General features: G+C 41.6%; 1 protein-coding gene and 1 long non-coding RNA gene across 4 annotated transcripts; one reads left to right on the top strand and one right to left on the bottom strand.

Moving 5' to 3' along the window:
- Positions 1-6,944: 6,944 nt before the first annotated feature.
- On the bottom strand, positions 6,945-9,359 carry LOC134200532 (uncharacterized). The gene is made up of 3 exons (XR_009975493.1): positions 9,345-9,359; positions 8,004-8,551; positions 6,945-7,754 (listed from the first exon to the last, which is right to left on the bottom strand). It is a non-coding gene; the product is annotated as an uncharacterized LOC134200532 (long non-coding RNA).
- Positions 8,437-17,733, top strand: LOC692357 (serine protease). Of its 3 annotated transcripts, none has more exons than XM_062673523.1 (6): positions 8,437-8,558; positions 15,982-16,242; positions 16,675-16,942; positions 17,031-17,120; positions 17,245-17,441; positions 17,575-17,733. In XM_062673523.1, exons 2-6 carry the CDS (start codon positions 16,048-16,050, stop codon positions 17,677-17,679), a joined length of 855 nt encoding a protein of 284 aa, XP_062529507.1. In that variant the 5' UTR covers positions 8,437-8,558; positions 15,982-16,047; the 3' UTR covers positions 17,680-17,733.
- The last annotated feature ends 6,292 nt before the right edge of the window (positions 17,734-24,025 follow it).

Here is a 24,025-nt window from a genome sequence, read left to right as displayed (position 1 = left end):
CGCCCGCATATAAAATCAGTCCGTGACCGTGCCGCGTTTATTCTCGGTAGACTCTACCCCATGATTTGTAAGCGGAGTAAAATGTCCCTTCGGAACAAGGTGACACTTTACAAAACTTGCATAAGGCCCGTCATGACTTACGCGAGTGTGGTGTTCGCTCACGCGGCCCGCACGCACATAGACACCCTTCAATCTCTACAATCCCGCTTTTGCAGGTTAGCCGTCGGAGCTCCGTGGTTCGTGAGGAACGTTGACCTACACGACGACCTGGGCCTCGAATCTATACAGAAATACATGAAGTCAGCGTCGGAACGGTACTTCGATAAGGCTATGCGTCATGATAATCGCCTTATCGTAGCCGCCGCTGACTACTCCCCGAATCCTGATCATGCAGGAGCCAGTCACCGTCGACGCCCTAGACACGTCCTTACGGATCCATCAGATCCAATAACCTTCGCACTAGACGCCTTCAGCTCTAGGAGCAGGCTTAGGGACCTCGGTAACCGTACTCGTCGAACTCGACAAAGAGTTCGCCGTGCAACCTAACCCATGAATCAGCTCGCTGAGTTTCTCGCCGGATCTTCTCAGCGGGTCGCGATTCCGATCCGGTAGTAGATTCATTCGCGAAGCAGCTGCTCTTGAGCTGTTAGGTCTCCTTCGGAGGCGCCGCTCGGGTAGCTGTTAGCAAATCCCACCCCTCCTGGCTGAGCCTTTGCTCGCCCACCTGTCCTGGTGAAACTGGAAAGGCCTCCGGGCCACCAGTAATCCTTCAATCATAAAAAAAAAAAAAAAAAAATAAAAAAAAAAAAAAAAAATAAAAAAAAAAAAAAAAAAAAAAAAAAGAGAGCAATTTTGTAGCAAGAGAGTTGATTTTGTATTTCGTGTTAGGTTTATTAGCCATTTTCTTCCTTGTAAGAATTTCGTTGTATACCATACATCTTTTGTAACTAGCAGGATGACTTCCTGAGCAGAGAGTGCACACAGCTGGGGTATTTTTGTCTATAGTGCACAATGTTGTCTTATGTGGACCAGCACATTTTACGCATCTAGGCGCATACAATAATTTTTGCTGTGCCCATATTGTTGACATCTTGTACACTGTACTATAGTTGTCTTTCGTTTCGGGTCTTCTATTTTTACTTTTTGGTGGTAAATGAATTTTATATCTTTGACACGTTTATTATTTTCATGGGATGCTACATTGACAAAAAATGTATTAATGGTTCTTTGGTGCCAGGTTTTCGTGCAGTGACGATCTCTCCTTGTACTTTGTTACCTGTCTTCTCTATTGCATCAATGATGGCATCTTTAGGTGTGCTAAAGTGTAGATGTTTGATTACTATCCGCATACATTTTTGATCCTTTCGTGTGAATGTATGGCCTATTAGCCCTCTAGCTCTGATATGCTCTATAAGGATTTTATACTTGTCAATTGTGGCAGAGGATATGATGATTTGGTCTTTAGATGATACTTTAAAGGTGTAGTCATTCTTTTCCAACACTTGTTCTATTAATCCTGTTAATTTGGCAAGGTCTTCAATACCATATAGTATAATGGGTGGCGGTTTGGGGGTCTTCTTTTGTAGAGCCGAGTCATCAGCTTCAACATCTAATATTGAGTAACGATTACTTGTTTCTATTTCTGGACTTTGTCTACTTGTAGATTCAGTAATGTCTCTGTTTTGGCTGATCAGTTGGTTTCTTGTATGTAACCTTTTGGCTTCATTAGATTTAGAAAGCGAATTTTCCTCAGGAGAACGGTTCCTTTTTTGGTTTGGCATTCGTTGCCATGGGATATTTGGATTATGTAAATCAGTCACATTGTTTTCCTGCTCGTTGACTTTTTCTTGTTGTTTGTCATTGTGTTTTTTAATTAGTTCTCTGGCATCACACAGTGACGCGGATCGTTGGCGATTAAAAAGACCCGGGTGAAATAACTGTTGGGTCAAAGTTTTTGTTGGTTTTTTCACAGACAGCACTACTTTGCCCCCCCCAGAATACGCGGGGCAGCCTGAGCTAAGCTCAGGGACGGATTCTCCGGCATCGCCGGTACCCTCCTGGGGTAATTTGTCTTTAAGTCTTGCTTCCATGTAATTTAGTTTTTTTTTAAGGGTTAACTCCCCGAGCCAGCTTATTCGGTTATAGCGCCGAAGCCTCGCTTTCGGACTTCATATTTAGCTACTATGTTCCCGAGGTAAATGAAGTGTGCGGAACTCGTACTAGAACATAGCATTTCCGGAGGGGACGACCCACAAAGATGTAGATATGTGGGCCCATCACCAATGAAATGTGATGGCGAGGACGTATATGAAGCACTTGTCGGTGCGCGCCTAATAGCCTGGTTCCACACACCCAGGCGTACGCAAGCAGATTAGCATTTTTTAGGTATGGGTTCACTGGCAGAACCCATCCCACTAATACTTATCACCGACTCCTCCCTCTTATAACATATCTACTAATATATTATTACTACATTATATATAAAACAGACATACACACACGACAATTGATCGTGCCGCGTCAATCAGCTGGTCGTCCGTTCGTTCGCGCTGTGGACACGCGCGCTCGGACGGGATGTCGCGGGTAGATCGACAAAGCACTCCTGCGCAGCTGACCGCGGCTAGCCACGCCCCCAGTCCAAACCTACATCGAGACTGAACGCGCCTCGTTTTTGCATAATATTATATAGTTACTGTTGTATTGTTTTCGAAGCTTTTGCCTCACTAGTGATAACGCGCTTTCCTTGTGTTTATCGTAACTGTATTGTCGTGTCTTCTGTGTCTTTTGTGTACTACCTATAAATTGAATTTCTTCTGCGCTCGTAGCCTTCTATTCTTCATTATTATAATAATATAGACTGTGTTGTATTTTCGTGTGGATTAAGTGTTAGTTGTAATAAACATTTAATATGGTGCAAGTTGTCGTATTTAATTTATTATCCGAACACCGACGGCGCCTACTCCGGTACCTTTTCTCCATAACACACACACCGCCGAAGACCCATACAAACCACATCTATACTGGTGACTCAATTCCCCTCTATAGTCTAGTCAACAAGATCGAAAAAGGGTTGTTGACTAGACTACTATAGCAGAAACGAATACCATAAGGATTTTTTTGGTTTTGTTTCTTTTTGTTATTTCCTTTTTTTGTTGTTATTTCTTTTTCTTGCAGTAATAGCGCCGCATCGCCACCTGTGTTCAATCGAATCACTAAGTTCCGAGAAATTGGGGCCTCGCCGCAAAACGAGTGTGTTTAAGACCCGGGGCAGCCCCACCTGGGCAATCAGCCATCATGGATGCTGTATTTGCGGAATTCTTCCGGCTTCGCTACCCAAAGCTCACTTCCGAGTTTCTGGCCTTCAAGATTGATCACGCCACGAGCCCTCTTGCGGCCTCCATCGTACCTGCCGCTCCCGCGTCGCCTATACTGGCGAGTAAAGCTTCTGCGGCGTCCGCCGTGGCCACGGTTCCACCCGCGCGACCATCCGCGGCTTCCGACTCTGATTCGGACATGGAGGTCGCCCTCGCTCCCGCCTCATCTCATCCCGAGAGCTTACGCAGCGCCCGCTCGTCTGCTGCTGCAAGCGCTGCTACCGAGGCTGTCGTTACAGAGCTGTACAAAATAGGCAAACGTTCACCGACTAGTGTGTGCAAAGTGCAAATGTGAAGTGTTCCGTGTGTGGTTATTCGAATCACAAAGCCGCGGAGTGTCATTTTACGAGCTACACTTGTAGGAAATGCAACGAAAAAGTGCATTTGCGTAGAATGTATTAGAATAAACTTTGAGATTAATAGTGGGTCAGCTGTTACCGTTATGTCCCACGATACATATAAGAATTGGTAAAACCGTATATATTGTAAAATACTTTAAATCTTCAATGCAGTTGAGAAGGCACTCCGAGCAGCTCTTTTCGTGCAAAACTAACCTGGTGCCACTCAACCCTGGGACGTTGACTTGAGCAGTTCGATTGCTCCAACCGCTGCAAGTCCGGCGCCGGAGTCGATGTCATCGCCTTGTGAAGATAGTAGCGGCATCGGACTTCACACACACGACGGAGAGAGTGCGAGTGAGGAGAGCCGCCGTACAGCGATCTCTAGTGCATGTGATTATCAGCCGAATCGGGAGTTGCCGGAACCGAGCCACGTGACTGTCACGCGAGGAATGTGTCGACCCGCACAGTCTGAAGAGTCTGAAGAAGGGGATCTGTTCTTCGAGGCAGAGGAGGCGAGCTTGGAGCCTCAAAATATTAGGGCGCCCAGTGTTCCGAGCGTAACCGTCCTAAGGTTAATTATAGACAGTTTTACTAAATTTGTTATAGGATGTAATTGTTTAGTTATATAACTAGTCAGGTCATAAGTATTGTCACACAGTAAAAACTTTTCTTTTAGAATGCTGGCCACAAAAAAGTTTATTGAATTCGAATTTCGAATTGTTCATGAAAATAAAAATGTATACTTTTAGAATTTTACTCATTTTTAAATATGGAGTGGACGCTTAAAGAAGACCGTGTTGCAGTTATTGCGTTGCATCGTTGCGGTTACGCGCCAATTCAAATTTTTAACATACTGAAAATTTTGAATATAACCAAAAGATTCGTTTATCGTACCATCAAACGATACAATGAAGACTCTAGTGTAGATGACAGGTCGAGAAGTGGTCGCCCTCGGTCTGTTAGGACTCCTCCAGTCCAGATTTGAATCCGTTAGATTACAAGATATGGCAACACTTGGAGGAAAAGGCGTGCTTAAAGCCTCATCCCAATTTGCAGTCACTCAAGACATCCTTGATTAAGGCAGCCGCCGATATTGACATGGACCTCGTTCGTGCTGCGATAGACGACTGGCCGCGCAGATTGAAGGCCTGTATTCAAAATCACGGAGGTCATTTTGAATAAACTTTAGTGTCATAAGAATCTATGTTTTGTTAAGTTCATTTTGGTATATGAATGGTTACATAATGAATAAACTTGTTTCAATTATTTTACATTAAACATGTGACAGAATTTATGACCTGACTAGGTAGAATTGTTTCTAGTACCTATACGTCTTGAATTGTTAAGGGAGGATATGTTATGTTTGAAATAAATGTTAGTGTGCCACTGGCCGTCTTGAGTATCACTTGTCCCCATACGTGCTAACACAACAGTAATAAAAATTAATTAAACTCGCAAAATTATAATTTGCGTAATTATTGGAGGTAGGATCTCTTGTGAGTCCGCACGGGTAGGTTCTATAAATTCGGTAAATTCTTTCATTCTTTTTATACTTTAAATTGTTTTATATTTATGTATTAAACTAACACACTGTAAAAGTAATAAATGTTATTTGCAATAGAATTTTTTTTTTCCTTTATCTCAGTATTTATGGTAAGACTGGGTATATTAGAAATAAAAAAGACCCAAAATGGAACCCTGAGGTACACCCATTTTCAACAGGGTGCCTGAAGATCTATTACCTTTTACATCTACTGTTTGTATCTTTCCTGATAAATAGGAAGTAATAAGTTCCAATGCACCATCCCTAATACCATAGTGATGTAGTGATTAAGTTCCAATGCACCATCCCTAATACCATAGTGATGTAGTGATGTAGTTTCCTCACCAATGTTTCATGTTCAACACAGTCAAATGCTTTGGATAAGTCACAGAAAATTACAAGACAATCATGCGACTCCTCCCGAGATTGAAATATATTTTTGATTAAATAAGCGCCTGCATCAGTTGTAGAACGTCCCCTGGTAAACCCGAGTTGCTTATCATGAAGCAGGTTATTTGAATTGAAATGTTCTAAAAGTTGTGAAGTGAGAAGTGAGTGTGCTTAAAAAAGTTAATAGGGGAACGGCACAGTATTGACAAAGTATTTTGAGAGCCACGCTTTAGAGGTACTACAAACAATTCGCTATACAATATCCTAAAGAAATTTTAATAAAATCAATTATAAATTATAGACCCCGAAGCGAAGCCAGAGCGCGTCGCTAGTTTAGATATAATCTCGAATATGTAAGTTTTGACACATTTGTTGTTGTAGACGGTTTCTATGGTTATTATTATTATTATGTCTTATCTATGATTCTTTCTATCATTATTACTAAGCTAAATTTTGGTCTGAGTTGAAAACGTTCCAGAATTGTATTAACGAGTCCGTACAGAAGAGACAGCGACTTAGCATTAGAAACGTAACGAAGACCTCCTCTGTCAAGGCCTTGGGGCCACCAGTAATCTTTCAATCATAAAAAAAAAAAAAAATGGAGGTCTGTGTTACACTTGTATCGTTCAAAAAAATAAATCATTATGGTCTTTACCCGAGACTGACACACACTATAGCGTACGAAGTCCGTTTATCAGCCGCCGATAAAACAAAATTAGGAATCCACACAGTAATATTATTTTACCAAAAAAAGTGATACCTATACGCATTATCGGTACTGATTCCACTACTTTTATCTGATAACGATTTTGATAATTCTCATTAGTAACTATTTTGCACTGACAATATCTGCTCCACTTGGTTTCTCTCACGGCTAAGTAATCTCTACGTAGATAGCCGTATAGTCCGCGAAAAGGGCTAAGTATTTTTTAATTGGATAATTATACCAATTCGAATTAAAATTTTATAGTCAAGAAAGAACAATGTCCGTTAGGTCGGCAAACGGTAGTTTCGTAGGCAAAATCCCATAGACACAGCCCACTGAGTTTCTTGCCGGATCTTCTCAGTGGGTCGCGATTCTGATCCGGTGGTAGATTCAGCGAAGCACGGCTCTTGCTAGGGCCAGTGTTAGCAATGTCCTCAAGGTTAGAGCCCCGTGAGCTCACCTACTGGCTCTGGTACGCTGGCATTGCAAGGCTCCCAGCATACGTAGGGAAAAAAACGATCAGTTTGTAAATATCTTTTTTAGTTTTGGGTGAATAAGGTGCTTCTAATTTAACAAAAAAAAAACGCAAATAAGAACTAAAATTTCTTTAATAGAACACAAACTAACAACAACGGTTACATTCTTGTTTCAGCTAATGTGTTCGATCGTCGCGGCCTCTACTAGTAATAACCAGCGACTCACACAGATAGACAGACAGACAGACAGACTGGCGCTCCCAAACCTGTAACAGAGCCTGTGTGCCTACCGAATACTCGCCTCAGGGATACCACACGTCACATTATCTGTTCTACAATCATTTCTGTACACGCATTGCGCCCCGCATGCACACAGTGCAACAGTGACATGTGGGACTTTTAGATTGTTATGACGCAATGCGCATCCTATCGCTAGTACAGGGAGGGGGCGTGTGTCTGCGCACACGGCTGCACGGCTGGACTATCGACGTTTTGTTTCGTTCTGTTCACTCGCCACTCCCTAAATAAAATTACGATGTGACGAGGCGGCTGCGGTCCTCGTAGCTCGTGCGAGCGATGCGGCTGTGTCGGTTTTCAAATCGCGCAGGTATTCTAATGAAATTCGCACTGAATTTTTGTTCAAGAATGACTTCTTTCGGAAAGAATAACATTGTGTAATCGCAATAAAATTTGCGTAATGACTACCCAACAGGAGGGCCCCTGTATGAGTGCAGTGGGAGGGCGGGCTCGACCAGGAGAGACGCGCCGAGTCCACCCCTCCGACACACTAGTGCCTGAGTGCACATTACCTCCCTGTGAGCGTGGACCTCTGCTGCGAGTAATGCTGCAGCACCCGGACGTCGGTGCTGCCACGCTCACCAGCCGCGTTCAGCGTGTTGGGTCACCAGACTGGGAGGGCAACATCTGCAACGAATGAGATGTTCTTCAACAGCGCTCTCTGCTGTACACATAATTATTTTATGGCTTTTATTCAGAAAGAGAGAGTTTTATACACGGATATTTAAATCAGATGTTCAGTGGTCATCATGAAGTAGGTATATAATATAATAAAGAAAGAGAAAATAATATGAGACAGTATTCCTTCCCAATTCATTTGAGTGCTTGCTTAATGTGGATGGTGCTCATCACTTCCCCCAGATAAAGTGTGTATACCTGAGTCCCACCAGTCGTCTTGGATACGGAGCTGACTGTCGCGCCAGCGTCGTCATCAAAGAGTCTTGCAGGCGTACTTCCGAATGACGCGGAGGTCTTGTCGCTGGACCTCTGCTGAGCTGAAGTCTGTCTTCGCGAAGACCGAATGTGCTGCAGGTACTCCGTATCATCTGTTCTAACCCTCCTGAAAAATGTGTCTCAGTAGTCCTTTAATAGATCCTCGCATTGATAAAGTTGATGAATTTTGACGAGGAGCGTGCGTGTCGAGCAGCGGCGAGCCAGCCCGCGCGCGCTACTCACTGATGTTTATTTATAGGTTCTCCATCAGTGATCGATCACACACGATCGCTATCGGAGCTGTCCCCGCTTATCAAAATATTCCTATCGCCAGATATCGCGACGTATCGACTAAATGACAAATTACTTTAAGTAATTAGGTGCGTACTTGATAACGATGTCTTAAATTCCATGTTGTGGTGCCCAGCCCAGCGCCCAGCGCCCAGCGCCCGAGCGGGCTCAACACGCTGCCTACTCCGCTCTGCCGTCAGCTGTGAGGTACATACATAAATGGACTATTGCGAGTTTGATATTGTTTCATGACAATATTCACTGGGCGAGTCATTCGTGAACACGTACCAAGGACGTAAGTGTTTAGCAATATGCCTGGTAGGAAGGTACCTGCCCGTTGGATTTGAACATCGGCGCTGTCGCATCGCTCCACAGATAAGATTTTGAACAATGAAATACTCCAAGTATGCAATTCTTTAGCGGGCACACTTTACAGAGACAACGTAATAAGTAAAATTTCAGTTGACACCAACCCCACTAAAAGCACAGCGGTGCTCTTCAAAAGGGGTCACCTTCCGAATAACACTTCGAGCATCCCACTCCCTAATAGGTGCGTTAACACCTCCTCCGTCAGCCCCATCACTCTCTTTGGCCAGCCATATACGCCCCGTCGTGACGTATGCAAGCGTAGTGTTCGCTCATGCAGCCCGCACCCATTTGAAACCCCTTCAGGTTATTCAATCCCGATTTTGCAGGATAGCCGTCGGAGCACCATGTGGTGGTAGGATCTCTTGTGAGTCCGCGCGGGTGGGTACCACCGCCCTGCCTATTTCTGCCGTGAAGCAGTAGTGCGTTTCGGTTTGAAGGGTGGGGCAGCCTGTAGTGTGTAGCTCGCCTAACCTTATATTTGTAACTGCACACACTAAATTAATTGAAACTTGAAACCAGCTGAGACGCGGTACCCTGTGATTGAGTTAGAACTACTTGCTATTATTGACAGTTCGACAATTTAGACCTTATTTATATGGGAAAAAGTTTTATATAGAAACTCACCATAAGCCATTGATTTACTTATTTAATATGACCGATCCTTCAAGCCGTTTAACTAAGTTTAGATTATATCTCGAGGAGTACGATTTTGAGATCAGCTATGTCCCAGGACGGCACAACGCAGCTGCAGATGCATTGAGCCGGATACCTATAACATCCAACAGTTTAAAGGAAATTCAACAGCATGTAGTATCCTGTACGTATTGTGTGTCGTATGTATATCGTAGTTACGTATTGACAACAATAACATGACTACGGAGGTATCCTCTACTCCAAGGCCTGATCACCCTAAAGTAGTGGAAATCCTCAAACGACCAATTGACGGCGTTGAATTGATTCTATTTTGTAATAAAAATACATTAAAACAAATAGAAAAATTCAAACATTTTACCAGTGATAGTGGTAACTGCAAATTCGTGCCTGAAAAATCAGCAATTTTTATAACTTCTCAATCGTTGTCTACCGTAAGTCTGTTAACGAGAGAATTACAACGTTTTTGCAAGCAAATCAAAATAAACGAGCTCGTAATAATTAAAAGCAAGCGCTGTGAACGATTTGTAAACAATTTTGTAAAGGAAATGAGCCATTTGAAAGGTTTTCCCAAGTTAATTGTCATTAAAAATGTGACAAGAATTACTGATAAAGACACAAAGACTGTGATCCTAAATGACTTCCACCTGTTACCCGCGAGTGGCCACGCGGGGGCAAACAGAATGTTAAATAATATTAGGAAGTATTATTATTGGCCAGGAATGACCAATGAAGTATCAGAATACGTAAAGAAATGTAAAAGTTGTCAGATTCAAAAGCATTCCAATAGACATACGAAGGAGCCAATGGTTAAAATATTGTTTTATTGGATTTTTGTAAGTAAAGTATGAGGTTTAATAATATTTTGTGTAATTTAGTTTAAGTAAAAACAATAATTAATAATCATGCAATGATGACTTTTTTTTTTTAAAAAGTGTGGAGGTGTAGTGTCCTGCTCGCCTAACCTTCTATTTGTAAGTGCACACACTAAATTACGACATTATTACACGAATTGTCGACTTGAACAGTTCTCTTTTATTTTGCCTCCACTACAAGCCGTTGTAACTATACTGAGACCTTAGAACTAATAATATATCTCAAGGTGCGTGGCGCATTTACGTTGTAGATGTCTATGGGCTCCAGTAACCACTTAACATCAGGTGGGCTTCACAGCCCTCTTCACAGCTCACGTTCGTCCCCCATCTAAGCAATAACAAATAAATAAAAAAACCATGGTTTCTGAGGAACGTGGATCTCCATGATGACCTGGAATTTGACTCGGTCAGTAAGTATCTACAATCGGCATCATTGCGTCACTTTGAAAAGGTGGCACGACATGAGAACCCTCTTGTCATGGCCGCTGGAAACTTGTTGGACGGTTAAATTTGACGGGATTGGGTTCTGTAGGTGAGAGGCTATTTAAAAAGACTGCTTCATGGTTAATATAATTACTAGATGATGATGATGATACTAGATGATGATACTAAATGATGATGATGATGGTTTTTTTATTCGTCTTGTTGCGTCTTTAAGGCGGTTAGTTGACCTCAGTTAAGAAAAATAGTATTATTATTCGCCAATAGATGTCGGGAAGAGTTGATTATTGAAAACACGAACAAAACAACATTTTCTGAAAATAAATCGTAGCTAGATCGATTTATCGCCCCCGAAATCCCCTGTATACTAAATTTTATGAAAATCGTTGGAGCCGTTTCCGAGATTTAGATTACATATATACTTAGTCTGGCCATAAATACTGTTACAATTAAAAATAAAAAAAAATCTATTGCAAATAACATTTATTACTTTTACAGTGTGTTAGTTTAATACATAAATATAAAACAATTTAAAGTATAAAAAGCTTTTTTTTGTTGTTGCTTAGATGGGTGGACGAGCTCACAGCCCACCTGGTGTTAAGTGGTTACTGGAGCCCATAGATCTTGTTGAAAAGTTGTACACCCAGCCCCCTAAAAGAGTTGCTTATTTTCTTAATTCGAGCCGCTGGTAACGCCAGCCTATGTTTGTTCCTAGTGTTCACATTGTCCAAATCGCAGACTCTGGGGAATTCTTCAATGTTTTTATGCACTTACAATAAATTTTCAAAAATGTATTGGGACGCTAAAGTTAGAATTTTGATTTCCTTAAACTTGTCCCTCAAGGATTCCCTCGGGTGCATATTATAAATAGCACGAATAGCCCTCTTCTGCAGGATGAAAATCGTTTCGACATCGGCAGCATTGCCCCATAGCAAAATGCCATAGGACATAACACTATGAAAATAACTGAAATAAACTAGACGTGCCGTATCTTCATTAGTATACGTTCGTTTTTTTTTTTACCGCAAACGCTGCAGAACTAAGTCTACTCGCTAACTTGCATATGTGAGGACCCCACTGCAGCTTGGAATCAACTGTTATACCAAGAAAAACTGTCGAATCCACAAGCTCCAGTGTCTCTCCACTTACAGTAATATTAGTGTCTACTTGTCTAACATTAGGTGTGGTAAATTTTATACATTTTGTTTTTTTGTTATTTAATAACAGATTATTAACACTAAACCAATGTACCCCGCGCGAGATAGCATCATTCACATCGTCATAATCTTCCAATTGTTGTTTAGTTTTAAACAATAAGGATGTATCGTCAGCGAATAATACGACCTCGTGACGGGTTTCACGGCCCTTCCGAAAGCCGTGCTGCCCCGCCGAGAGATCGGGACCCGTCTCGGCCATGTACTGGTACAATGCGGGCCACTGCGATACGCTCGAGTATTTTGCCGGCTTCGTCCAGCAAACCGATGGGGTGGTACCCCGCGGCTGAGGCCGCGGGACGCCCGTCCTTCCTTAACAGGGCCAGTCTGCCTGTCTTCGTATCCTGGACACAGTGGCACGACCTCCGCCCCGGAGATAGGGGATAGAGAAGGCGGCTAGTTCCACGTTCCATCCATCTGGGGGGGCTCGAAATCACCCTCTCCCCGCGGAAACAGCGCTGACACAATGTCCCGCAGCTGCCGAGGCTAGAGTCGCTAGGGCGCCGAGGTTGCCCACGTTTCCAACTTCCTGCGAACCATCTTGTATCTTCCTCCGCGAAAGAAGCTTCGCGTAGGCGGTGACGACGGTGGCGAGCGCTCCGGCGGCGCGCCCTCATTCACTCCTCACGGAGTATAGTGATCTCGGACGACCACCGCCACGTGGAGCTCAGGCACCGACCTGGGGCATCGGTCGGGACGTCTTATCGGTTATTAAAAGTGCATTGAAGTCTCAGTAAGCGCCCCTCACTTTACTCGAACATTATTTCGTCGCAATGAACATCAACATTTCATCTCGTTTCATTCTATAATCAATTTCAGATAAATCAAGTTCATTTCACTTTCTTCGAGTCACTGCTCGTACAGCAAAGTATCTAACAATTAATGAAGATATGGCTAAAGAACTAAAAAGCAGGTGACTTAATTGATGAGCAGGGTAAAAAACAGTGCAGGATACCAACTAGGTACCAATAAACGTATTAATGGCAGTGGCGCGTTTAAGAATGCAATTCCGAGCGACAGGCAGCGATTACAGAATAATAAATATTATTAAGCCGTCAGATACAATCTGCGCGCGTAACACTAACGATCATAATCCACCGGCCACCGATAACAGTTTGGAAAACCCAGGCGCTGCTATCAGTTTTCCTGTACTTGTCATCCTACGTGCTAATTTAATAATAAATTGTTTTAATCAAATACAAATCTTTGTCGAATCGGGAGGAACCGAAATGTCGTGTTCAGAGCAGGATCGGGAGTGTAGTTACCGGCTTACACGACATGAGGGTTTTCGTGTCGCGCCCTTTTCCCGAAATAGCACACTGATGCCGACTGAATATCCTTACTAATGGACTCTAGGTCCATATCTCCTGGAGATCCACGTTCCCGCCTCACATTCTTGTGGGGCTTAATCGACCAAAACCGTTATACACGGGAGTAACACAACGGTTTGATTTTCAAACTATTCAACATGGGCGTGCCGGATAGTCTCGTGCTCATCATACGGGACTTCTTGTCGAACCGCTCTTTTCGATATCGAGTCGAGGGAACCCGCTCTTCCCCGCGACCTCTCACATATGGAGTCCCGCAAAGCTCTGTCCTCTCACTCCTCCTATTTAGCAAGTCCCTAATCGCGAAGAAGCTTCAGAGCGCAGCCCTAGCCCTAGGACATTGGTTCCGAAAATGGCGCATAGACATCAACCCAGCGAAAAGTACTGCGGTGCTATTTCAGAGGGGAAGCTCCACACGGATTTCCTCCCGGATTAGGAGGAGGAGTCTCACACCCCCGATGACTCTCTTTAGACAACCCATACCCTGGGCCAGGAAGGTCAAGTACCTGGGCGTTACCCTGGATGCATCGATGACATTCCGCCCGCATATAAAATCAGTCCGTGACCGTGCCGCGTTTATTCTCGGTAGACTCTATCCTACATCTGTAAACGGAGTAAAATGTCCCTTCGGAACAAGGTGACACTTTACAAAACTTGCATAAGGCCCGTCATGACTTACGCGAGTGTGATGTTCGCTCACGCAGCCCGCACACACATAGACACCCTCCAATCTCTACAATCCCGCTTTTGCAGGTTAGCCGTTGGAGCTCCTTGGTTCGTGAGGAACGTTGACCTACACGACGACCTGGGCCTCGAATCTATCCAGAAATACATGAAGTCGGCATCGGAACGGTACTTCGATAAGGCTATGCGTCATGATAATCGCCTTATCGTTGCCGCCGCTGACTACTCCCCGAATCTTGATCACGCAGGAGCCAGTCACCGTCGACGCCCTAGACACGTCCTTACGGATCCATCAGATCCAATAACCTTTGCATTAGACGCCTTCAGCTCTAACACTAGGAGCAGGCTTAGGGACCTCGGTAACCGTACTCGTCGAACTCGACAAAGAGTTCACCGTGCAACCTAACCCATTTTCTCGCCGGATCTTCTCAGCGGGTCGCGATTCCGATCCGGTAGTAGATTCATTCGCGAAGCAGCTACAGCAGCTGTTAGGTCTCCTTCGGAGGCGCTCGGGTAGCTGTTAGCAAATCCTACCCCTCGTGGCTGAGCCTTTGCTCGTCCACCTGTCCTGGTAAAACTGGAAAGGCCTCCGGGCCACCAGTAATCCTTCAATCATAAAAAAAAGATCCACGTACACGATTACGAACCACGATGCCCCGACGGCTATCCTGCAGACACAAGATTGAATAACTTGAAGGGGCTTCAAATTAGTGTTGGCCGCGTGAGCGAACACTACACTTGCATAGGTCATGATGGGGCGTATGCAAGTTCTGTAGAGTGTCACCTTATTACGAAGGAACAATTCACTTCGCTGGCAAATCATCGGATAGAGGCATCCTGTATCGTGTATCGTTTTTATGGGTACGGAACGTTATCCCTCTGTCGAGGGTGACGCCTAGATATTTGGCCTTTGGTATGGGCTGGCCGATAGAGTGATGGGGCGAAAGGCGGAGGTGTTGACGCGCCTTTTACGGAGTGGGCTGCTCGAAGTGGTATCCGGAAGGCGACCCCTTTTGAAGAGCACCGCTGTGATTTTGGTGGGGTTGTGTGGCGCGACCATGGCCACGCGTGTTTATACTCGCAGTAGAACAGTGGGGGTTGTTTGTTCAAGAAGGCTTTGAATACCGTCCTAAATAATTGTTTACATGCGTTGAACTTGTAACACTTAATCATTTTAACATTACGGAAACAGTCAACTTTAACTACTCTTAGTTAAGGAAACAGCATTACTACACCGATATAACAATATAAGTATGAAATAATTCAATTAATAAATAACTTCATTATTAATTATTTTAATTGAATTACTTTCATTTTTTTATAAATTAATATTAAAATGAATATTAATTATTAAATTAATTAAATTTATAATCATTTTAAATAATATAAGTGATATTACCATTTATATATAAACATTATATTAATAATAATTAAATAGTTTTTGGGTCGAGAAGCGCCTTCGAATCTATGGAGCAATATGCGTAAAGGACACAGCCCACACTTTTGGTAGACTAATAATAAATCACATATAAGTTTAAATGTGTTAGGGTGCTAGGAGATACAATCTGCTTTAAGTTGCCACTTATAAAGCATAGCATTTAGTGGACTAAATTAAGAACAGTGCAGTCGCCCTCCACCGAAGGCTGCCACGCCGAGCGACTGCCAAGCGACCGCATAGCGACTGTTGAGCGACTGCCACGCGACCGCATAGCGACTGTTGAGCGACTGCCGAGCGACTACCGAGAGGCACCCATGGGCCGGTCGACGGTGCCCGACCCTCTACTTACAGAGACATAAACTTAGTGTCCCAATAAACATACTTTAACAACTGGATCATGAATAAATCTTGAAACATTCGGTAAGAGCCGTAATTCACCCGACACGCGGGGCCCGCCCGTTGGTATATTGTTGACACACAAACAAGGTCTCGTCAATTTACTATCTATGATGATTTTATGAGCAGTGGGATTATTTTCGCAAGTTAATTTTATCATCATTTACCTGTCAAATTCATTAATTCCATGTTTAAAATGATACTTTAGATCAGATAAGATACTATTGTTTCAAGTATAAAAGACACTGAAGCAATGACTGACAGCATTCTACTCGAGGGAACCTGTAACTGGTAGTAGTCATGAAGGTCTTCGCAGCAGTATTGATGGCGTTGGCGGCCGTGGTCGTGGCAGAAGAGCCCATCGAACTCGACTACCACATCAAGATCGGTATCCCCCGGGCCGAGAGTCTTAGACGCGCCGAGGAAGCCGCTGACTTCGACGGTACCAGGATTGTGGGTGGTTCTGCCGCCAACGCTGGTGCTCACCCCCATCTTGTAAGTACCTACTGCTATCCAATACACCCTAATCCTACCGATTTCAAACTTTCATTAAAATTTTGATCGAAATATAGCATATTAGTCATTTAATTGTTATTATTACTATTTTTCTACCTAATCACCGGTAGCCTAAGGGGCTGTTCCAACTTCCCGCGGACGGGTGGGTGAGCTCACAGACTTAAGCTGATAGAATTCACTGACAACAGTAACAGCAAGAGCAGTGCTTCATAGAGTCTATCACCGGATCGGAATCGCGTCCCACTGAGAAGATCTGGCGAGATACTCAGTGCGCTGTGTCCACGTGTCTATCGCCGGATCCATAACTGTGTTAGTCCAGAGGAGAGTCGGTGACGTGTACCCTCCTGCTGGGACTCTCCGGCTGTTAGCGCACTTCTCTAACAGATTTTTCTTATTTTTCTCATATCGTAGGCTGGACTTGTGATCGCACTGACGAATGGCAGAACTTCCATCTGCGGAGCTTCCTTACTGACCAACACCCGCTCCGTGACCGCCGCTCATTGCTGGAGGACCAGGAGAGCCCAGGCTCGTCAGTTCACCCTCGCTCTTGGCACAGCTAACATCTTCTCCGGAGGCACCAGGGTCACCACCTCCAATGTCCAGATGCACGGCAGCTACAACATGGACACCCTCCACAACGACGTCGCCATCATCAACCACAACCATGTTGGCTTCACCAGTCAGTACCATTATTTGTTTAATTATAATCAATCATTTTAGAGTTCCTACACCTCTAATGTGATTCTGTCTACTTCACCTCATTACAGACAACATCCAGCGCATCAACCTAGCCAGTGGAAGCAACAACTTTGCTGGTACTTGGGCCTGGGCTGCCGGCTTCGGAAGGACCTCCGATGGTTAGTATTTATCATTACTGAAAAAAAAAACAAATAGTTAATGCTCTCATTTTGTATTCTGCGTTGACTCCGCGACTAGAAGGCGCCATGAGAGAGTGCTGATAAAATTCATTGACCATTCCAGCTGCTTCGGGAGCCAACAACCAACAAAAACGCCAAGTGAGCCTCCAGGTCATTACCAACGCCGTCTGCGCCCGCACGTTTGGAAACAATGTGATCATTGCCTCCACCCTCTGTGTTGACGGCTCTAACGGTCGCAGCACCTGCAGCGGAGACTCCGGCGGCCCTCTCACCATCGGCAGCGGCGGAAGCCGTCAACTGGTCAGTACAGTATTTTTGTTTAATTTTACTGCTTTAACTGGTTGCCTATAGATTCTCTGTTTGCTTATTTATTAGGCTAAATGCTACCTTTTATGACTCACTACATTTCCCATTTGTTTCTTGTACTTTCCAGATCGGTATCACATCGTTCGGATCAGCTCAAGGTTGCCAGAGAGGCCACCCTGCCGGCTTCGCCAGAGTCACATCCTTCAACTCCTGGATCCGGGCTAGAATTTAACTGACGAATGACCAATGATTCAATAATAAAATAATTTCATTAACAAAAAAAAAACTTTTTTTTCGTATTTCTCAATCTCATCCACTGTAGGAAACTTGGATACAAATCCTAGTCTTGGCATAGCAGTCGTGGCTGTCGATGGACAGGGTTCCGTGTCGTCGCAACTGGGATAAGCACTCAATAAACATTAAAAAATAAAACAGTGTTGATTCACGCCACTGTGCTCCAACTGCTCAGAGTGTAGGTATTTCTTTTTTTTGCTACTCGATAGCTTAATGTTAAGCAGTATATTATGAAAGTAGCATGTAAGCAGGCAGGTTTACTAGTCCTATTGAGTAAACTGAAGATCTTCGATCGCCTAGGTACCGTCTCGGTCCTGTCAGTCGAGTAACTTTACCGAAGCGAGCACCTCGAATGTCCTTTGTACAAGCGAGGGTGAGACTTAACAGCTCAAGGGCAGCTGCTTCATGCATCTACTACTGCTAAGGAGACGCGGCGAGAAGCTCAGCGGGCTGATTGATGTATGGGTTAGGGCGCACCTCGAACTTTATGGCGAGTTTGACGAGTGCGGGCATCGGGGCTCTTATGCCTGTTCTTAATGCTAAAGGTGCAGGCGTCTAATGATCGGATGGATCCGTAAGGACGTGTTTAGGGTATCGACGGTGACTAGCTCCTGCGTGAGCCGGGGTAGAGGAGTAGTCAGCGGTGACCACGATTAGGCGATTTTCATGACGAAACTCCATAATGAAGTAGGGGGTACCGTTCCGACGTTGACTTCAGGTGTCTTGAGATGGATTCGAAGCCCAAGTCGTCGTGACCTGAGCTATTGATTGGCAAGAGCGTGCGAGAGATCGGAGTGTAAGATTCCTTCGCCTAATGTGAGAGAAAATTCCCTTTGATTTTCCCCTTTAGTACGGCAGTGCTGGTTTAATTAATATCGATTCGCCATTTTCGGAATTACTGTCCGAGGGTGACGGTATTTCTTTTCAACTCGTGTAGTAATGTGAATTTTATTAAAAAACGTCATAAATAACCAAAGAAAGAGAATTCCGAGAGCTGGGACTTTTTTATCGGAAATTTCCTCTTTTATAATTCAATTTCTATTTCCTTGTTTATACTTGTCTTTCTATTGTATTTTAAATTTACACTTATTATTTTACATTCTGTTTCTTTCATTGCAATTTTTCTTTAGCTTTTCATTGCATTGCCTAATTCTTTTTATATATCTTATTACATTACATTTTCCAAAATTTGCCTTTTTATTACCTCATATCTTCAATATTTCCATTTTACTTACAATACTTAAGCGGTGATTATCATAATATCTTTATCTATTCTAATGTTAACATTGGAATAGATAAAGATATTATGATAATCATATCGGCTGTCCAATTTCAAAACCTAGTATCTGACAAATTTAAAAAAAGTGTGTTTTTGCATTTTTCGACCCCTTGTAGACCATTGTAGAAGACCATCTTGTAGACAAAAACCCCCAAAAATTTGTAAAAAACGAAGTTACACAAAGTCGGAAACCTAGTATCTACAGTAAAGGTTTTCAAAATGCAAAAATTACAAGATTAGAACATAGTATATAACATCAACCATTTTAAAAACCTAATAAGTGCTTGTAAAGGGTGATTTTTTAGCTATTTTCTTTTTGGCAACACTGATTTTGAAAGCTCACGCATGTTTCGTGTTTTGTGTTATTGTCAAACATCTTCAGTTTGGTATATAATTTAACCATGAATCGTCTTACAAACGAACAACGCTTACAATTCATTAAATGTTATTACCAAATGCGAGCTCTGTTAAGAAAGTTCATCTCGCGTGATTCTTCCATTTTATGGTCAGTTTAATCGACCCCCTGAAGCGGCTATTCGGGCTATTGTGACTAAATTTCGCATTAAATTTACATTGTTGGACATTAAACTACCATCACGCTTACGTACAGTGCAAACTGAAGAAAATACCGCAGCTGTATCGGCCAGTGTTAGCGATGACCATCAATTATCGATTCGGCGACGTTCGCAGCAATTGGGCCTCTGTTACTCAACAACGTGGAAAATTTTGTGAAAGGATTTAGATGTGAAGCCTTTCAAAATACAGCTGGTGCAAGAATTGCAGCCGAAAGACATACCACAACGCAGAATTTTTGGTGAATGGGCTCTTGAAAAGTTGACGGAAGATCCACTTTTTTATTTCACGTTTGGGACCGGTTAATTGGTCGCCTAGATCGTGCGATTTAACAGTTTAATTTAACTATTTTTTGTGGGGCTATGTTAAGGTTCATGTCTATGCTGACAAGCTCGCTTCGATCAACGCATGGGAAGACAACATTGAAGCATTTATTCGTGAGATACCAGCCGAAATGTTGGAAAGAGTATGCCAAAATTGGTCAAGCGGATGGACCGTTTGAGGCGCAGCCGTGGTCAACATTTTCATGAAATAATATTCAAACATTAAATTATACGGACCGTACTATCGATTCAAATAAAGATTTCATGATTTTTTCTGAATTTTATGTGTTTTTTTAAAATCATTTCCTATAGCTATTAAAAAATCACCCTTTAGTTACTTGGATTTAAAATGGTTCATGCAGATACTAAGTCAATGAAATTGTTGAAATAAACGTCAAAACTCCCGTGAAACTTTAGTAAGTGAGAAAATCGTTGCACGTCGTTCGTGTTTTTGTCTATAAAATGAGTAAAAATCAGTTTTATAGGTCGAAATTGATCTTGAATGCTTTAAAAGAACAACATGGTGAAATGTAAGTACGCTTCAGTGTGTTTTATTATTGTCAAGGTTTTTTGTTTTCCAAAATTGCAACCTACTAGGACACATAAAGTAAATGAAGGTGCAAATATTCCAGAGGATGTTAAAACTGCATACGGGGATCACAAAGCTAAAGCAAGTAAAGCAATACAAAAGTATCAAGAAGATGCCTCCTTAGAAAATACTTCCTCTGTGAGATACTATTCGATGGATTTACAAAAAGTTATGTTGTTACCCGACATGCCTAAAGTCAAAGAATCGTTTTTCTTGAGTAGAATGATAACTTTCAACTTGACATTTGCACCAATCAGAAAGAAAACTAATGTTAATAATATTTGTATTCTATGGCATGAAGCCTATTCTGGACGAGATGCTCATGACATTGTTAATGCAATTGCAGCAATGATCGAAAAAGAAAGAGATTTGAATCATTTGATATTGTGATGTGATAATTGCACAGCTCAAAATAAAAATTGTATCCTCTTTACATCACTTGTTACTATAATAATCTCTGAGTTTTTCAATTTAGAAAGTTTGACTTTGTAATACCTACCTAACTAAAGATCACACACGTATGTCAGCTGATGGAGTTCATGGCAATATGGAGAGGCAGATTAAAAACAAAAGATGCTGTGTACGATTTTGAAGACTATAAGAATGTAATTTTGGGTTGCAGATCGCATATTGAAGTTATCGAATTCCAAAAATCGTATGAGTGGCTAAAAAAGAAACGCATACCGCGACGCAATGATGACCTTGTTCCCATTAATAATTTGTTGCTTAGTTCTTTGGTTGAAGTAATATTTGTAAATGGGTGCCGTAATATGTTTTATATTTTTTTTTATTTTTTTTTTATTGCTTAGATGGGTGGACGAGCTCACAGCCCACCTGGTGTTAAGTGGTTACTGGAGCCCATAGACATCTATAACGTAAATGCGCCACCCACCTTGAGATATAAGTTCTAAGGTCCCAGTATAGTGACAACGGCTACCCCACCCTTCGAACCGAAACGCATTACTGCTTCACGGCGGAAATAGGCGGGGTGGTAGTACCTACCCTTGTGGACTCCCAAGAGGTCCTACCACCAGTTATTACGCAAATTATAATTTTGCGGGTTTGATTTTTATTACACGATGTTATTGCTTCACCGTGGAAGTCAATCGTGAACATTTGTTGAGTACATATTTCATTAGAAAAATTGGTACCCGCCTGCGGGATTCGAACACTGTTGCATCGCTACACACGAATGCACCGGACGTCTTATCCTTTAGGCCACGACGACTTCGATTGAGGAATTAGGATTATAGGAATGATTTTGAATCTCCGTATTCCGAGTTGGATTTTCTTATTAAAAAACACAATCCCTTGATCATGCCAACCTTAAAAAATATTCCAAGAGGCATTAATGAAAGTAAAAAGGAAAGCATAGTAACAACTTGATTTAGCTTATGCCAATGAACAGAAGTTTTGGCAAAGTGTACCGATTAATAATAATCCAGTTAATTTAGTTTCTAGTGGACAATTATTAATAACCGAATAATTTATTTTTATTTAACTGTTTTCAAATATTTTGAGTGATTATTTTTTGATTTTTTACTGTGAACAAATAGTGTTTGGTTTCCGATTATGTGTTTTTTTTCTTTTTCATTAAAACTGCTTATTTCTGCCCATATTTATGTTGTTTTATTCTGTTTTTTCTTACTATGTCTATAAAATTGCATTTAGTTCCTACTCAGTAAATTCAGACCTAAATGAAAACAAAGCAAGTGATCTTACTAAGTCTATTAATTTGCGTTTATCCCCACTCATCGTATTTTAGAACTAGATGAAAACAAAGTAAGTGATCTTACTAGGTTTTGAAATTGTCACACTCAAAAAGTTTGATCTAAGAGAACAATCTTTTTATTAGTAACTGCTCCTCTACGTACATCTTTTGTGACAGACGCATGAAATCTACTTTTTTATAAAGCCTGTTATGTACCTCAAATTTTGCAATCACTCTCAAGAAGGTACGACTAATATTATTGAAACGGCACGCTGTCAAAGATATGAAATTGTTTTTCGGCTCTCCTGTAAAATTTAGTTTTATGCAGATACTGGGTTTTGATATTTCACAGCCTATATGAGGTAATAAAAAGGCAAATTTTGGAAAATGTAATGTAATAAGATAAATAAAAAGAATTAGGCAATGCAATGAAAAGCTAAAGAAAAATTGCAATGAAAGAAACAGAATGTAAAATAATAAGTGTAAATTTAAATTACAAAAGAAAGACAAGTATAAATAAGGAAATAGAAATTGAATGCCCGCTTCGAGGAGTTTACATTGGCACTGTAGTGATTTTATAGTTTGTGTATGTATTTAACATTGTATATTATATATCTGCATATTTCCAAAATACACTTTTATATACGATTTATTTATTTCAAACATTTACTTTTCTTATTATTTTATCACAGTGTTCTATAAAATCATGTTTGACCAATAAGTTTGGCTTCTATTTTAATTCCGGTTTTTAGTTCTATATCCTGACGATCCTGCTGCACTGGGAGAGGTTGGATCTTTTTCGAGGCATTCTTACAATAAGTAGTACCTAGTAACACAACGTTGTTTGGCTAACATGTACTTATCATAAAACTAAATTATAAATACTTACAGATTATTACACAGTTTAACTTTATTATAGTTTAATAACTATAAGACGTGTCAACCTGATCTTTGAACTATATAAAATAAACGAAATGTGTCATAGATACTAACCTGAGCTAAAAAAAATGTACTTTTTCTTTGGAAAAAGTACATTTTTCTAACTGTCAGTACTTCCTGATTTTTAGAACAATTAAAAAAGTAACCTAACTAATAAAGCAAGTTAAGAAAAATAACCTAACTTATATTATCACTGACCTAAGCTAACAAATATATATTAATAACAAATTACATTATATATTTTTTAAACATAAATATTAGGAAATAATTTAAATTTAATATTTAAAGTAAATTGTAAGGTTTATAAAAAATCAAGAACTTGGAATCAAATTATCTTAAACATACTATATGTCTTGTATGTATTTACAAGCCCTATAAACCCTAAACAAATATGTTCTTATCACAAACGACTAAATTGTAAGTACTTTCAGATTTTTACACATAACATTAAGCAATACATAAAAACAAGAAAATAAATGCCTAACTTTATATTTATACACACTGTTCTTGATTGTGAATTTTCAGATTGTATCTCCTTTGTGATTTCTTAGGTGGTTTGTGAAGTCTGCCGTTAAATTATGAAATACTATTAAATTATTTTAAGGTTTTTAATGTGAAAGTAATATTGTAGGTACATAATAATATAGCGCGTCTTGTAGCTGGAAGTGAAGGTGGTTGTGTGTCGTAGTCTACGGGCACGAAACTTGCGATGGCTGAGCGATGCGACGCGACGCGGCGGGCAGGCAGCGATATCTCGCGCGGGCACGAAACAAGCTGGCGAGCAGTCGCGCTCATACAGTATTGTGCGAATCATGAGCTTACGTCGAAAACAACTATTGGAGCCTAGTCCCCTGATGAGGGAATTATTAT

This window comes from Bombyx mori, chromosome 18 (assembly GCF_030269925.1).
Source record: "Bombyx mori chromosome 18, ASM3026992v2".
Lineage (NCBI taxonomy): Eukaryota > Metazoa > Arthropoda > Insecta > Lepidoptera > Bombycidae > Bombyx > Bombyx mori.
This window is presented reverse-complemented; position numbering and strand designations above follow the sequence as displayed.